A 17773-nucleotide genomic window follows, 5' to 3' on the forward strand; every position below is an offset into this window, starting at 1 on the left:
TTCAGGTAATAGACCTTCGAATGTTGACAAGAGCTGTCAAAATAAACCATTCATAGGGTTTACCAGAATCTGGTATAGCGGTAGACAGCAGACGTTTCTCCTCGCTTATCGCCGCAGAGAGACGTGGCTAGTATACCGCACGGATCCGGAAGGAGTTCTTACGACTGCCACTCCGTACCCCTTCCCCTCATTGTTTTTCCTGCTCACTTATTTTTCAGAATGCTCTTTGCACGGTCTCCACAAGATAAACGCTACGGGTCCGAACGCATTTTTTACCTGTGCAACCCGTTTAGAGGGAACGTGCAAATTCTCTTACAGATTGCAGTACTGTCTGCAGCTCAAAAACTTCACGGTTCCGCGGGTCGCATGTAAAGAAAAGGCGGATCGGTGCAAGTTTTTGGCCTTTCAAAAATTTGTAAAAGGGGTCTGAGTGTTAACTCGAGTTGGTACCTTTTCCATCAAATTGATCATTGATAGAAGTCGTACACCTGGAAGTTTACAGCCACTAGGTTCCTTTTTGTTTACTGGTGTAGCCGTGAAAGAATTAACATCTCCTACATCTCTTGGTCACTGGATTTGTCAAAAACACTCTCACTACGGTGTTAAACATAAGCAGTCTTCACATTTAGAGAAATTGTCAAGGTCTTGCCTTAAATTTAGAGGAGGCAATGACGACAGAAACGGGATTTATTCACCTCCTACGGAGGTAATTTCCAACGCCATTTCGTTTGTTAATCCTTTCCACGGCGCTGTTGCAAAAAATGCGCGCGCGATTCACACGACATGGCATATTTTGTGCAATTTCGCAGCGTAATTAGCGTTGCTGGATAACTCTGTCTGCCATCAGGAGCCTGTAAACCACAATTAAAACCAAAAAATGTATGAGTAAAGACTACACATCAATATTAATATTAATCTTGTAAAAATTCTAGTATCAGCAATTAAAATTGTTGAATGACTTTCTTCACCTCAGACACTCGTGTCAGTCAAGTGTGAATCGACGTCCGCCATTTTGAATTTTGTTCGAAAAAACCTCTGACCTAGCAGCCCGGCTGCATCTTGCGCCTATCATCTGCCCCCAAGGTCCCCAAGGGGTGAGGATCTGGCTCCTTTTTCATAGGAAATTCATAAATTGTCTACTAAAACACTGTACAATATGGAAGCAAGGCCAATTTAAGCACTAAAAGCGGCTCAGATATCTGAGAATTGGAAGAAAAATAGTAAGAGAAATTAATCAGAAAGTATGCAAAAAGTTGCTAGAAACAAAAGAAAGTTGCTCGAAATACTAAAAGTTGCCAAAAATTTGCCGAGCAGCTTGTGAAAAGCACTAGGAAGAAGGGGAGGGGAGGCTATTCAATAAAGCTTTGCTCAGAGAGGCTTTGCTCTGAGGTCCAGTCCCTTACCCTTATAAAAACTATTTTTGACAAAAGGTACCCCTTTCGTGTATCTTCCGTTGAAAAGTTGTACCCTTTTCATTTATCTGCTTCGTGAGAATAAATAGATAAGAAAGGGGGTATTCCGGTCATTTTCGTGTAACCTTTAAAGTGCTACTACGACGAAAATTTTTGTTTTTGTTTCCGAGTTTTTTTAACATAAATCTTTTGTATATGTTCAAAATTATACAAATAGCGAAAAATTGGAACGATACTTGCGTACGGGGGCTGGAAATTTCCCACTGAAAAGTGCGTACATACCGTCCGCCATTACAAAGTTCGCAAAACAATAGCCCGCGAGATCTCCGCAAAGCGGTCGTGCGTTTGACCACGTGATTTATGCACTGTGACGTAGAAACATCAACCAAAAGATTCGCATTTGGGAAAAGTTTGTGAGTCTAGAGCCTTTTAACAAGACGTTTAAGATGTCATCTCCGTCGGATTCCTCTTCCTGCACATCTGAAAGTGATCTAGAAAGTTTTACAGCTGACGAAGTGATTGGGGAATTGTCTGAATTTGCGCCGTACAACGACAGTTGCGAACCCCTTGCTACCGAGGAAGAAGCCGCGGACTACAACGAAAGAGTTCATCGCGAAGAAGAAGAGGAACAACAGTTTCAACGAAGATATTCGGGAGAGGTGCCAGCGAATGAATGGTATTATCATGGAATGTAGATTTATATTTTTATTTTCAACATACCCGTTGTTAAATCGTTCGCGTGACGAACGCGACTATGTGTTTTGTTTAAGTTTACAATTTCGTTGCTGTGTGATTAGCTGTAGTCCTGATTTTATGCGATAGTTTTATTGAAGAGGTCAGACAATTAATAATTTTATACAGACGTATTTTTCTTGTGTTTGACGAATTCTTCACATTATTTTGCAGGTGTTCGTGCTCGAACTGCTCTGTCAGCCTTGTTACAAAAGCGCAGGAGTGCATTTGCTGCAAAGAGATCGATCGCTGCGAAGAGGTCATGGAAGAAGCCATTGGAGACCGGACCGTATGCATAACCTTCCATCCAGGGTTTGAAAGCGTCTGCTTAAACCGCCACGTATTAGAAGTGGCTGCACTGGGCCTAAAAACGCGAGCTGGAAAGTCGTACACAACTGTTCGTGGGCGAAGCAACAAAAGTGATGATGAGTAATTGGGGTTTTGTTGACTTTGTATCGGAACGATCGAACCTTACATAGCATTGAATAATTGATACATCTGAGCTTATCGCCGTGGACTGAACTCATAGAATCACATTTTTTATTTTCTAAATGGCTTTATTGCCCCAACTGCTTATTTTTAAAAGGAGTATTTATTTATCTCCATCCAATCCCTCCTTGAATTAACAGTGATCTCATTTCTCTAACAAGATTCCTGAGGTCTGTGGCCTATCCCCAATTTACAAGACTGTTGTGGAGTTTTATTGGTAGTTCCAGGCGATACCCCTTGCCCTGTTGTGCCTACAATAAAATCAGGAAACAATTTCCGAGTCAAAATGGCCATTATTGTAGATTCGAAGATGACGAAAATGAATAATAAATGCACTGTCTGTTCTTGAATAGTGTCATGTATGCCATTGGGGCCAAGAAGGACCTACAGTAGTTGCTTGAATACTTGTCCGTAAGCACTTAATTTTATGGGCCAAACTTCAGAATTCTCAGCCACTTACTCGCTTTTTGTTAAATGACAAACTTGCCCACTGTGTGAAGCCCTGTTCTTCTAGTATTCAGTTAAACTCAAGTTTAGTGGCTAGGAATTCTGATGTTGCTCCAATTTTCATGTACACAAGTAATATAAATTAAATCGAATTCAGCTTGAATTTAATTACAGTTTTAATGTATCGTTTCTTTCTTTTCACTCAGCTCACAGAGCACTGCAAAACTTAAAAGCAGGTTACCTGCTGGAAACTTTCCTAGCAGGTCTGGTTGACTCTTCCAGACTTTTTTGTCTGGCTACAGTTTCTGCAGAAACTTTCTACGGTTAACAAGGTACCTGTCTGTGATACAGAAAGTTTGGGTATTGAAAAGAAGCACAAGTGGCAGAACTGAAACAAAAGAAGAAGTTTGGAAAGGAAAACAATTCCCCTCGGTTCCTCTCGAATGTTTTTTCCTTGTAGATCCAACCTGTAAAAAATGATTGAAAGGAAATACTCATTTAATCATAGCATCTGAAATAATAAAATAACAATAAAAAAATGATTATCATTTTTTATTGTTTTTCTCAGGGTGTTGCCAGTTTTTCAACTTGTTGTAAACCTGGATAATTGTGGGTTGGGATTTTATTCTCACATACATCCTGAAAAATGCTTTTTTATAATAATTCTGTTGATTGCACACATGACAACTTTGAGCCCTTAAGCTATCTAGCCCACCCCAACGATGCATAATTTATTACAAGTGGTTGAGTGGACAAACCAAACATTTTTAGGCCTGGGACTTCCAGTCTATGGGCTGGCTATGCCTCTTCTTCTTCTTTTTTTTTTTGCAATTCTTATCTGAGTAAATTAAAAAACAAATTTCATGTACTCTTGTTTCTAAATAGATCCTCTCCTACTGGAAGTTAGTTTTAGGCCTAAATCACTTCCCAGAGGATACTTAGAGCTAAGATGTTAAAATGCAATAAATTTTGCATCTTTGTACCTTGGGTTCTGATGAGTCTTCACCAAGTCATCATCTTCCTTTAGTTTTTTATATGCATCTTCGATTTCTTCAGGACTCCATGTAGGGTCTTCATCACACTCAAACTCCTCATACGCGTCGTCCTGCATTTCCTGCTCACCTTCTGATTCATCCTCCAGCCCTAACTCTGTCTCATTTGTTACTGGCCATGGATCAGTTTGAATAGCTTAAACAAATGGAATTAAAAAATTCTATCACCATTAAACTTTAATTATTATTAAATAATCAAATATTGATAAAATATAATAAAAATATAAAGATAGGCAGTTATGCCTATATGACTCATCAACATCAATTATTGTTGACTCACCAGCATTCACCATCAGCAACTGCTTCGGCTCTTGTATGCTCTTAAAGGTTTCAAACCACTGATCTTGATTGGAGATTAACTTACTCTTTAGTCTTGTGACTTTGCCCCTTAACTGAGTCACCTCACTCCTCAGGGTTTTGCATGTTGTGCAATTCCCAGCATGTCCAGTTGGAGTATCCTACAAAAAAACAAACTTTCAACATTAATACAGGCTGTAATAACAAGACTTTAGAATTTTTGTGTTTTAGTATTGTTGTAAAATAACTGCACATGTAGTTTTCCATTGTTATGATAATACAAAGATGCAAATAAACATTAATTAGAGTTATGCGCCTACCATAGAAACCTGTTCAAGTTCAGGAATCTTTAATGATTCATCAATCTGCATAACTTCATCCACATCCTGCACTTTTTCGATTCCCTGAGCCTCCAGGATATGCATGGTCTCAGTAACCTCATCAGTGCCTGAAATCCTTTGGCTCTCGAGAGCTGTCTTATCACCAGGAGTACCTAGGACCTCTGAAGCCATCTCAGCATCAACACTTATCTCACCCGTCTCAACCTCAGGGATGCAGCCCTCCTTTTCAGGATTTACCTCAAGCAAAGAACCCTGACTTGTATTCAGAACACCCTCGACTTCTGGAGACTCCTCAGGGTTGAGATTGGGAGCCCCCATAGTGTCAGCACTCTCCTCAGGTGCAGAACTTCCTTTCAAAGAGATCACCTCTTCTTCAGGATTGTCTTCTTCCTATGTATCCTCATTAGTAGTTTGACCAGCCAGAATTTCATTTAGTAGCTACAAATGAAAATAGGTACGACCATTTTTTATATCTCCCCCTCAAAACAAGTTAAAATTTGAGCTTTATGTCGATGTTTTCAAAACTAGAAATGGAAGCAAGGTTTAACCACATCTTTGCCTTAAAATGTATGCATCATTTGCAGACAGTGAAAATAGAATTAAAATACAAACCAAAAAAAAACCCCGCAAACAGTAACTGAACTTGTAGAATGTAGAAATTAGACCAAGTCCATTTTTGGTCGTTTTAAAAGACTCGCGTGTAACTCTTAATTTGCAGTAAGATTTCTTGGAGGGAAGTTAGGAGTACTGTCAAATCTCAAAATAACAGCCAAATAATCTCTCAAAAAATAGAGAGCCGGATTTCTATGTAGCTTCACTTTTTCTAAATTTTACGCTCGAGTGGAAAGGTCTGGGAATTGGGGAATTGACTTCACGTCCACTCAGCGCAAATGCCCGTTTTACTATAACTATGAGAAGAAAGTAGAAAAGTATGAAAACACATGCAACAATATGGGAAGTCCAAATAGTCAGAGCATTCATTACACGAATATTGAACAACGATGCCAGAAAAAATCATGTCACAGGTAAATGGGAAAAAAATATAATGGTGATAAGCACAGCGCAAATACATTGTAATTTCACTCACCGATCGTCGACTCCGCTTTGATAGTGTTTGAAAGGATTTTTTCCAAATGGTTGGAAACGTCCCCTTCTTTAAATTCCTTTTCATGTCTTTCATCGGAAAAGCAAGCGTAAAACAATCCCTTGTAAAATGCTCCAATCACACAGCAAATTTTCCCACTGGGTTGAAATCCTTCCGATGAATGGACACGAACCTTTTCCACTTTAATCTAACGCTGCCCGAATCAAAAGAATTATGAATAGAAATCCCCAATTCATCGTTCTTTACGTTTCAACAGTCCTGAACAACACAACGTCTACCAGGCATACTTTCGCTTTAAGTCAAAAAAGCAGAGAAAGAACCTCCAAAAGCTTCCAAAAATATCTCGTCCTGCATGCAAAATAAGCCACGTTTGTTTGCCTTGTTTTGCCGCGTTGATGTTTTACGTCACATCTCGCCCCAACTCCTTCAAATACTACTCCCAGTCATTTTTTGAATCGAGTAATGGCGGCAAGACATTTACGAAAATTGCCGTGCAAGTAAAGACACTTCCAGATCATATTTGGACTCCAAACTTGGCACGGTAAGTCACTTTTACATACATTTTCGAAATATGTAATCAAAAACAAATTCCCAAATTTGATCGTAGTAGCACTTTAACTGAATTAACATGTAAATGATATTGCCATAAGGCGTGTTTCTTCGAAGCATTTTAATAAAAGGCCCTTCAAAATACTTAATGAAAGATTTTCTTCTCCTTTCTCATACTGCAACTTGTGATTTTCCTACCCTTTATTACACCTGATGCTTGAAAGAGGTACCCTTCAGGCGAAGCCTTTCGGACTTTGAAAATTGCATCATGAAATCATGAACAGGAGATGAGTGGACCTTCGGACATGGACTGTGATTGAAGAGTGACGCAAAAATAGATGATATAATAAAGATTCAAAAGAAATGAATGGAGAGTAAATGAAGACTGAATAAAGTAATGCCAATTGGTCGCCTGTTCACCACATCCTATCACTCCGCCAAAGAAAAACAACACCAAACAAGCTAAATTTAACTATATAAGTAGTGATTGAAGAAGAAAGAGGGCCGTAGTAGGTCGCTGATAAGCCGGTTTGTTTGTTAATTTGTTTTTGTTTTTTTATCTATTTGGTAATTCCTCATCTTGTGGACAACGCAGCTATTAGTGCCAGTCCGTCCTGAGTACTGAATTTTCAAGATGGCGTCGCTTTGTTATTTTCTACTTTCATCCTATCGTTCAGTACTTTTTGCCCTTTCAAAATGTAACCTAGGCAGTATTTCGAGCTTTTTCATATGTCATCCAGCTGCTGAACATATTTTAGAGCGAATTATGAAAGAAAATTCACGAAGAGGACTTAAAACAAAAACGAAGGGATCGGCCTGTTTCCAGGAAAAAGCTTGGAGACTATAACAAATGTGAGTTTTCTTATTTCTTCCTGTTTCAATGGCCCAAAGCGATTATTAATGTTTTGGCTACATGGATGATAGTAGACTGCAATTTTGCTGTCAGAGTTGTTCTGTCGTTTTAGTTGTGCGCTGTAGATCAATTCAAAAATGCCCGATTTTTTGCTCGTTTGCAGACACTGAGTTTAGGTCAGATAAAATAAGAAAAGTTTAGTCTTGTCCGTGGCTACTTAACAAATCTTATGGTTTTAGAAAGTAGTCCTGTAATGTGTTGTATCGCATACAAAAAATAAACTTCGCTCGTTAATTTTTGAGGGTTCTGTGAGTTTCAGAAAATGGTGAAAATTTGCTTATAAAAAAGCTTCCCCGGGGGTCGAATAAAGTGATGTTCGTATCTCTAATACAAGAGCAGTGAAGAACCTATGTTTAAAATATTTGACCATTACTCCACCAGACCTATATATGATATTAGTATGAACTTATTCTGTTGACCCCCTTCCGTTGACATTTCTAACATTTTGCCCTGTTTTCTCTGGAAACCACTCTCAAAGTGACCCAAAATCTTGAATTTCAGGATTTTGGAAAGCTAAAATCTTGAAGGCGGTCAAAATCGTGAATTCACGATATTGGAAAGCTTAAATCTTCAAGTCAGCCAGAATCTTGAATTCAGGATCTGGTAAAGGTACAATCTTGAAGTCAGCCAGAATCCTTAAGTGAACCAAATTAAATCTTGAGTTATTATTTTGGAAAACTGTAATCTTGAAGTAATCCAAAATCTTGAATTCAGGATTCTGGAAAGCTTAAATCTTGAAGTGAGCCAAAATCTTGAGTTCAGGATTTAGGAAAGGGAAAATCTTGAAGTCAGCCGAAATGTTGAAATCAGGATTTTGGAATGCTAAAATCCTAAATTCAGGCAAAATCTTGAATTCAGGATTTTGAATGCGAAAATCTTGAATTCAGCCAAAATCTTGAATTCAGTATTTTGGAAAGCTAAAATCTTGAAGTCAGTCAAAATCTTGCGTTCAGGATTTTGAAAAGCTTAAATCTTGAGGTCAGCCATAATGTTGAAATCAGGATTTTGGAATGCTAAAATCCTAAATTCATGCAAAATCTTGAATTCAGGATTTTGAATGCGAAAATCTTGAATCCAGCCAAAATCTTGAATTCAGTATTTTGGAAAACTGAAATCTCTAAGTGACCCAAAATCTTGAATTTCAGGATTTTGGAAAGCTAAAATCTTAAAGTCAATCAAAATCCTGAGTACAGGACTTTGGAAAGCTAAAATCTTGAAGTGGCCGAAAATCGTGAATTCAGGATTTTAAAAAGCTTAAATCTTGAAGTCAGCCAAACTCTTGAATTCAGGATTTTGGAAATAAAAAATGTTGAAGTCAGCCGAAATCTTGAACTCACTATTTTCGAAAGCTAAAATCTTGACGTGAGCCAAAATCTTGAATTTAGGGTTTTTGAAAGCTAAAATCTTAAAGTGAACCAAAATCTTCAATTCAGGATTTTGGAAAGGTAAAATCATGAAGTCAACCAAAATCCTGAATTAAATCCTGAATTCAGGATTTTGGAATTAAGCCGAAATCTTGAATTGATTATTTTGGAAAGCTAAAATCTTGAAGTGAGCAAAAATCTTGAATTGAGGATTTTGTAAAGGTTAAATGTTAAAGTGACCCAAGATCTTGAATTGAGGATGTTGGAAAGCTAAAATCTTGAAGTGAGCCAATATCTTGAATTCAGTATTTTGAAAAGCTAAAATCTTGAATTCAGGATTTTGAAAAGCTAAAAGATTGAAGTCAGCCAAAATCTTTAAGCTAAATTCTTGAAGTCAGAATAAATCTTGAATTTAGGATTTTGGAAAGCTTAAATCTTGAGGTCAGCCAAAATCTTGAATTCAGGATTTTGGAAAGCTAAAACTTTGAGGTCGGGCAAAATCTCGAATTTAGGATTTTGGAAAGCAAAAATCTTGAAGTCAGCCAAAATCTAAGGGTCAGCGAAAATATTGAATTTAGGATTTTGGAAAGCTAAAATCGTGAAGTCAGCCAAAATCTTAAAAGAGCCTGTCTGTAAATATCGAGAATTTGCCGTCAAAACGGAAATTTCGAAATTCTTCATATTCAGTCAGAGAAACCCTTTGGTGAAAATCACGAAAATCGAAAATCACAATCAAAGTTTCCAAAGAATTTTCTTTTTCGAGAAAACCGGCAAAAAGTGAAATGCTGCCCCACGCCATATAGTCGCCGGTCTAAAACCTTTGAATTATACCATTTTCAAAGCCATCGGGAAGAGAGACGGTTCAAGGAAACAAGTTCATCTTTGGCAGGTAAGTAAGGCATCCCAGTTACAATACTAATTGGTAAAAGTATTGCAAGATAATGAAAAATTTACTCGGATAAAAAAACGCCCGAAGATTCCTATCTTCAGCACTTTCATAAACAATGACATTTTGCAAAACTTTGAAGGAAAAAATCACGGCTTGGTACATGGAATTTTAGAAGAATTATTATACCTCAAAAAAGCCCTATTGTTGTAGTACAACATATAAAAAATCCAGCTTGGGCAATTAAAAAGCAACGCGCAGTTCATTTTCGATGTTTTTTCATAAAACGTTGAAAGCGTCACGCAACCGCGGGTAACACAAACTCCATGAAATTATATTTAATGTGTCCAAATATGCAGTTTTTCAATGAAGATGAATATAATGTAATATAATGTTCTACAATGTAGTATCTAATGAATATTTAAGTCTTCTATGTTTTTTTTAATTTTAACGTATAAATGGAATAAGTGAAAACCGCGGCGCAGAAGGTCAACTGCAGTGTCAATACCGACATAATTTCATACTGGCTTAACGAAAGCAGAATGTTTAAAATACATGTACAGTATCTCAAATCAAGAATCTTCGATAAAGTGCATCTGAAAGTTTGTTTCATTCGATAAAAACCCGTTACTGAGGGGCTGGAAGCTGTTAGAGTTTAAATGGGGAAAAACTGCGTCTGGCAAACCAAACAACAACGGTCGACAAATGATATCGACACCACCCAAGGTACTACTTTCTTAATTTATTTTTTTAACAGTATAAAGAGCTTGCATTCATTATAAACCGTTTACAATGAATGCAAGCTCGTCCTGTTGCGTCACTGACCCAGGAAGAAGGTCACCCTTAATGCATCCTTCCCAACTGGTCTACAAAATGTTTTAAATTTATTAACAATTGTTGAATTGATAGAAAATGTTCGTAAAAAAAGTAATATAGTTAAAACAAACAACTGAAGAGCACTCACCTCTTCATAAAATACGCTATTTAACCGGCCAAGAAATTAGTCAAAGTTTCCTCTTATGAACTTTACAGGCAAATTTATCATCAGTGAAGTCAGAGGAACCATTTGAGGTACGTCAGTACCTGAGTAAAACATTGCAACCCTTTACAATGAATACAGCATCGGCCTCTGAATGGTTCCTTTCTCCCATCTATCTCTCACTTGTCGGTCTATTACCCACAGTAGGGCACATGGAAAAGGCCGTAATTCCCACCCGGGACTTTCCGTCGAACGCAAATATGCTGTTTCGTTTAATGATTTATGTAGAAAATGTAGAGAACCTGACTTACATTGCATCAACAAAAACACCGGGATACCCACACTTAAAAATACAACAACAACAACAACAACAACAACAACAACCGGCCATATTGTTTCACGCGGTCAGAAATACTTCGCACACACTGGCACACACACACACAAAAGAAAACAATGAAAAGTTAGTTTTAATTTGCCCACTCTCACTATACCTCCAGCCCTCAGGACCCGAAGCTCTGGACTTTTCCCGCAGGCTGCCTCGGGGACAGATGGTAGCAGATAAAAAAGAACAAGGTTTTTAGGGTTTTGATCATTTGGGTAAACCATTTGATAGCCAATTGTGTGTATGTGACAATTATTTTGTAGCTAGTACTTCATAGGGAGCAAAGTGTTCAATACGATATCATCTCATCGAAGGTCAAAAAAGACAAGAAAGGGACTGATGCCAGAGGGTACTAACTCTAGGAGTCCGTTAAAGGTATCAAAGTTCTGGATAAATTGTCGACCATAGAAATAGAACTTTTTGGCCTGTAAATCAGCCCTTTTTTTAAGTAGATCAAGAACCCACTCTGAAACGAAACATCTGGAGCGAGGGTGAAAAGGATATTTGCCACGTCTTATGAGCGTATGAGGCCCACGCACGTGCGAAAATCATACATGGACCGGCTGTTTTACAGTCTCGGAACTTCTGTTAAACGCTCATCGCATATTCCAGCTTCAAAGCGAGTAAATTTGAAAACATCAGGTTTGCGTTTTAATCTGAGAGAAAACATTTAGAAAATAATATATACACTTTGCATGTTTATCCATTTTTGACCAAATAAATGTAGTGTTTTCCAATACACCGGTGCAGCCTGGACCAAAAATATTCAACACAGCACGTTCAAACGTCTACGTTTTTAATGTAGACAGGGCTTAAGATAAACGTCCACGCGAGAGGGCGGAGAGCATTGCGTGACTCTAGCCCGAGCGGCTACGAAGGGGACTAAAACCAAGAGAGAATGCGCTAAAACCAAGAGAGGATAATGACTCCGATCAAGTCTCTAGCCATGATAAAGCGATCGTTGGAGAAAGCGTTCATTTGTAAATCACATTTCATGATCATGATTCATTCCGAATGGTGTCCCTTCTCGTTCACATGTTTGTTATGGGACGAGCCAGCCATTTATTTTGGGGTTAGGAACTGGGGGTTGATGGGGGGGGGGGGGGAGGGGTTAGCAAAAAAGAAAAACAAAATCATGCACAAGAAAAAAAGGAGAAAAAATCGGTACACAAGGAACCATGGGAAAACCGTTATGTAAGTCTCACCTATTTCTGGGATTTGTATAACGGGAATGTTAGAAAGGAAATGCTCATATTTTTCAGAATCCCATTCGAATAAAAAGTGTTGAATAGACATAATTTGGTCCTCCCTGCCGATATAAAATAATATCGCTCGCATTGCCGAATCTCCGTAAATCTGCAATGAAAAGATTTCCAGGTTAAGCCCTGGATCAACCCAATTTGTTTTTGGCAATGAGTCTAAGCAATGCCTGTTCTTTAAAGTGTCCAGGAGCGCAAAATAACTTCTATTTTGATAAATAGCAAAAATTGCCATCTTTTTCGTACGGTATCATCCCTGTCTTTTATACACTTTTTCGGTAGACCAGTGTTCGTATGACAAAAGTTTAGCCCTGTCTTCTTAGAGCTTTGTATCCGTAGTTTTTGTTGTAGCGGTACTTGTCAATGAGGAGTTTAGTTTCGCCGTCTTACCAGCCATTTTTGTTTCGTGCATTTATTACTTTTTAGTTTTTTCCTCCCCAGTTTTTCTTGGCAACCTTCATTTCGAAACGTCGAGGCAAATTTTCACCGTTTATTTTTACCGTCATTTAGCCATTTTTCGATTGCAAATTTTAAGCATCGCTAGGTAATTTCCCCCCTTTTCTCCCGCTTTCCACCGTTTTAGAACTCCCATCACACGCCCTTTCCTCTCCCATCCCCCAAACCCCTCCCAGTGGTCTCACCCCTTATTCTCCCAAGCTCCAGCCCCCTGTCCACCTCCACTAAATTCTTCTTTCATTTTCGCCCCGCTTGTACCGTAAATCCCTTGTTATTCCGTTCTTGCTTAGAAGTTTTATTTTAAAGTCCTCTTAACGTTCCTCTACGTTCGTTAAATATCATTATTAAGCGACTACGTAACTGGCTCTTGTTCAGGCAAAAATGCGCTTGACCGGAAAATCTTTATCGCGCCTAACCGGTCAGTTATTTCCACCTCTGTTTCAACAAAGATTTGAGTCGAGAACGGAGAAAGCCAGTTGTTCCATTGTTAATGTTAAGTAACAGAGGCTTGCCTAATTATAACTTGTGGGAAGTTACAGATTTTGAATGAACCTGAAACCAGTTTTAAATTAATAACCCATGGAGTTTAACTCCATTTATTAAAATATAATACAACAACTGTTGCTAGAGGTACTAAGGTCGATGACTCTAAACTTATGAAGCTTGGGCTGTGATAAAAGGCTAAGAATATACGTGTACAGTTGTCGCGAAAAAAAAAAAACTTCTGCAAATAAGAGCGGCTGAAAAAAATGGAAGAAATTGCTCAGCCTCTACTCTCCTTCCGCCTCTCTAAATAAAATTCTCCTTTCCTAATAAAGTAGCCATAGCCTAAGATCGGTCTATATTTTTTGTACTGATTGCCTTTTTTTTCAATTAGTTAACAACGAAATCAAGAGACATACCTCACAGATGCCAAGATTGACACGCATTTCACACGGCACCTGATCTTTCAATCAGCTCGTTTAAGAAACTCATATTACTTACCTTTTCAACTCAATGTTTGTCTGAATCTTAGTCCGTTTTCTTTCCAGCAATTTTTATATATAAAATACACCCCACGACTCAAAACATTTCTATCAAGTAAATTGAATTTCAAAAATATACATATTTTGTTACTAGACTCCTTACTTTCCTCAGCATTCTTGACATTTATGGAAACGGCCGTTTGACCTGTCAGAGCTTGTTCATTGCTATCACCCACATCTAACGTTCTAACTAGTCAATTCATACCAGAGTAATAAAAGACTGAATCAATCTTTCGATTTTACAATTAAAGACTATTTTTTCCTGATCACCACGAAAAAATGTGAGTCAGGACTATTTTTTTGGAGTTTGTGTTACCCGCGGTTGCGTGACGCTTTCAACGTGCACTTTATGAAAAACATCGAAAATGAACGGCGCGTTTACCTCTCTCGGCGCGTTGCATTTAAATTGCCCAGGCTGGATTTTTTATATGTTGTACTGCAACAGTAGGGCTTTTCTGAGGTATAATAGTTCTTTGAAAAATTCCATGTACCAAGCCGTGATTTTTCCTTCAAAGTCTCGCAAAATGTCATTGTCTATGAAAGTGCTGAAGATAGGTATCTTCGGGCGTTTTTTAACCGGGTAAAACATTCATTATCTTGCAATGTTTTTACCAAATAGTATTGTAACTGGGATGCCTTACTTACCTGCCAAAGATGAACTTGTTTCCTTGAACCTTCTTTCTTCCCGATGGCTTTAAAAATGGTATAATTCAAAGGTTTTAGACCGGCGACTATATGGCGTGGGGCAGCATTTCACTTTTTGCCGGTTTTCTCGAAAAAGAAAATTCTTTGGAAACGTTGTTGATTTACGAAACAGTTTGACCCAAGGGGTTTTTCTGGCTGAATATGAAAGATTTCCAAATTTCCGTTATGATGGCTAATTCTCGATAATTACAGACAGCCGCTCTTAAATGTAAGATTTCTGAAAGCTAAAATCTTAAAGTCAGGCGAAATCTTTAAGTCAGCCAAAATCCGAAATGCAGTATCTTGGAAAGCTAAAATCTTGAAGTCGGCCAAAATCTTGAATTCAGGATTTTGGGAAGCTAAAATCTTGAGGTCAGCCTAAATCTTCAAGTCAGCGAAAATCTTGAATCCATTATTTTGGTAATCTAAAATCGACAAGGCAGCCAAAATCTTGAATTCAGGATTTTGGAAACCCAATATCTTGAAGTCGGTCAAAATCTTGAATTCAGGATTTTAGAAAGCTAAATCTTGAAGTCAGCCAAAGTCTTGAATCCAGGATTATAGAAAGCTAAAAATTTTGAAATCAGCCAAACTCTTGCATTTTGGTTAGGTAAAATCTTGAAATCAGTCAAAATCTTGAATTTAGAATCTTGGGAAGCTAAAATCTTGAAATCAGTCAAAATCTTGAATTTAGAATCTTGGGAAGCTAAAATCTTAATATAAGCTGAAATCTTGAATTTAGTATTTTTGGAAACTAAGATCTTGGAGTCCGCAAAATTCTTGAATTCAGGATTTTGGAAACATAAAATGTTGAAGTCAGCCAAAATCTTGAATTCACTATTTTTGAAAGATAAAATCTTGACGTGAGCCAAAATCTTGAATTCAGGATTTTGGAAAGCTAAGATCTTGAAGTACGCAAAATTCTTGAATTCGGAATTTCGGAAAGCTAAAATCATGAAGTCAACCAAAGTCCTGAATGCGGGATTTCGGAAAGGTAAAATCTTAAATTAAGCCAAAATCTTGAATTTATTATTTTGGAAAGCTAAAATCTTGAAGCGAGCAAAAATCTTGAATTCAGGATTTTCGAAAGCTTAAATCTTAAAGTGACCCAAGATCTCTAATTCAGGATTTTGGAAAGCTAAAATCTTGAAGTCAGCCAAAATCTTGAGTTCAAGATTTTGAAAACCTAAAATCTTAAAGTGAGGCAAAATCTTGAATGCACCATTTTGGAAAGCTAAAATCTTGAAGTCAGCCAGAACCTTGAATTCAGGATTTTGGAAACATAAAATGTTGAAGTGAGCCAAAATTCTGAATTTTGGATTTTGAAAAGCTAAACTCTTGAAGTCAGGCAAAATCGTGAATTCACTATTCTAAAAACCTAAAATCCTTAAGCCAACGAAATCTTGAATTTGTTATTTTTGAAAACTAAAATCTTGAATGGAGCCAAGGTATTGAATTCAGGATTGTGAAAAGCTAACATATTAAAGTCAGCGAGCATCGTAAACTTTGTATTTTATAAAGCTAAAATCTTGAAGTCAGCAAAAATCTTGAATTCAGGATTTTGGAAAGATTAAATCTTCAGGTCAGCGAAAATCTTGACTTCAGGATTTTGGAAAGCTAAAATTTTGAAGTCACCCAAAATGTTGAATTCAGGGTTTTGAAAAGCTAAAATCTTAAAATCAGCCAAAATCTTGAATTCAGGATTTTGGAAAGCCAAAATCATGAAGTCAACCAAAATCCTGAATTCAGGATTTTGGAAAGGTAAAATCTTGAATTAAGCCAAAATCATGAATTGATTATCTTTGAAAGCTAAAGTCTTAAAGTGAGCAAAAATCTTGAATTCAGGATTTTCGAAAACTTAAATCTTAAAGTGACCCAAGATCTTGAATTCAGGATTTTGGAAAGCTAAAATCTTCAAGTCAGCCAAAATCTTGAGTTCAGGATTTTGAAAACCTAAAATCTTGAACTGAGGCAAAATCATGAATGCAGGATTTGGAAAAGCTAAAATCTTGAAGTCAGCCAGAATCTTGAATTCATGATTTTGCAAACTTAAAATCTTGAAATGAGCCAAATTCAGTATTTCGGGAATCTAAAATCTTGAAGTCAGCCAAAATCTTGAATTCTTATTTTGGAGAAGTGAAATCTCTAACTGAGCCAAAATCTTGAATTCAGGATTTTGGAAAGGAAAAATCTTGAAGTCAATCAAAATGCTGAGTTCAGGATTTTGGAAAGCTAAAATCTTGAAGTCACCCAAACTCATGAATTCAGGATTTTGGAAAGCAAAAATCTTGAAGTCAGCCAGAATCTTTAAGTCAGCAAAAATCTTGAATTAATTATTCTGGAAAGCTATAATCTTGAAGTGAGCCAAAATCTTGAATTCAGGATTTTGGAAACCTAAAATGTTGAAGTCAGCAAAAATCTTGAGTTCAGGATTTTGAAAACCTAAAATCTTGAAGTGAGGCAAAATATTGAATGCAGGATTTTGGAAAGCGAAAAGCTTGAGGTAAGCCAGAATCTTGAATTCAGGATTTTTCAAACTATAATCTTGAAGTGAGACAAATACTTAAATTCTGGATTTCGAAAATCTAAAATCTCGAAGTCAGCCAAAATCTTCAAGTCGGCCAAAATCTTGAATTCATTATCTTGGAAAGCTAAAATCTCTAAGTGAGCCAAAATCTTGAGTTCAGGATTTTGGATACCTAAAATCTGGAAGTGAGGCAAAATCTTGAAGGCAGGATTTTGGAGGCTAAAATCTTGATGTCAGCCAGAATCTTGAATTGAGGATTTTGCGAACCTAAAATCTTGAAGTGAGCCAAACACTTAAATTCAGGATTTTGGGAATCTAAAATCTTGAAGTCAGCCAAAATCTTCAAGTCAGGCAAAATCTTGAATTCAGGATTTTGGAAAGCTAAGATCTTAAAGTGGCCCAAAATCTTGAATTTCAGGAGTTTGGAAAGCTAAAATCTTGAAGTCAGTCAAAATCCTGAGTTCACGATTTTAGAAGTCAGGATTTTGGAAAGCTTAAATGTTGAAGTCAGCCAAAATCTTGAATTCAGGATTTCGTAAAGCTACAATCTTGAAGTCAGCCAGAATCTTTAAGGCAGCCAAAATCTTGAATTCATTATTTTGGAAAGCTAATATATAGATTTAGCGAGGGCTAAAAGCGGAGCTCTCGATAATATTTCGAGTTTGTTCAAACAAAATATAAAATATTGTAAGAACGGTGAAAAACAACAATAGGTCTTCTCATTTTGTGAATGCCGCTACAATTTTTTTTAAAAATCTCCCTCGCCCTTTTCCTCGTTGAGCTTCGCTGGCTCCCGCCCACTTTTTCTTTTCCTCTGTCTTTCTCTTGCTCTATATTCCAATTTCAATTTTGTGGACATGACAATTTACCTAAG

The 17773-nt window shown here is 37.3% G+C and overlaps 2 protein-coding genes across 3 annotated transcripts; one reads left to right on the top strand and one right to left on the bottom strand.

Moving 5' to 3' along the window:
- Window positions 1–1538: 1538 nt before the first annotated feature.
- On the top strand, window positions 1539–3622 carry LOC140933013 (uncharacterized). Its single transcript, XM_073382519.1, has 3 exons — window positions 1539–2088; window positions 2319–2573; window positions 2795–3622. Exons 1-3 carry the CDS (start codon window positions 1859–1861, stop codon window positions 2958–2960), a joined length of 651 nt encoding a protein of 216 aa, XP_073238620.1. The 5' UTR covers window positions 1539–1858; the 3' UTR covers window positions 2961–3622.
- Window positions 3203–5171, bottom strand: LOC140933012 (uncharacterized). 2 transcript variants are annotated; one of them, XM_073382518.1, is made up of 4 exons: window positions 4750–5171; window positions 4497–4590; window positions 4064–4268; window positions 3203–3547 (listed from the first exon to the last, which is right to left on the bottom strand). In XM_073382518.1, exons 1-4 carry the CDS (start codon window positions 5086–5088, stop codon window positions 3337–3339), a joined length of 849 nt encoding a protein of 282 aa, XP_073238619.1. In that variant the 5' UTR covers window positions 5089–5171; the 3' UTR covers window positions 3203–3336. The 2 variants fall into 2 exon arrangements, with proteins under 2 accessions (XP_073238619.1, XP_073238618.1); XM_073382517.1 differs by having other exon boundaries at window positions 4413–4590.
- Between the last annotated feature and the right edge of the window lie 12602 nt (window positions 5172–17773).

Source organism: Porites lutea, chromosome 4 (genome assembly GCF_958299795.1).
Source record: "Porites lutea chromosome 4, jaPorLute2.1, whole genome shotgun sequence".
Lineage (NCBI taxonomy): Eukaryota > Metazoa > Cnidaria > Anthozoa > Scleractinia > Poritidae > Porites > Porites lutea.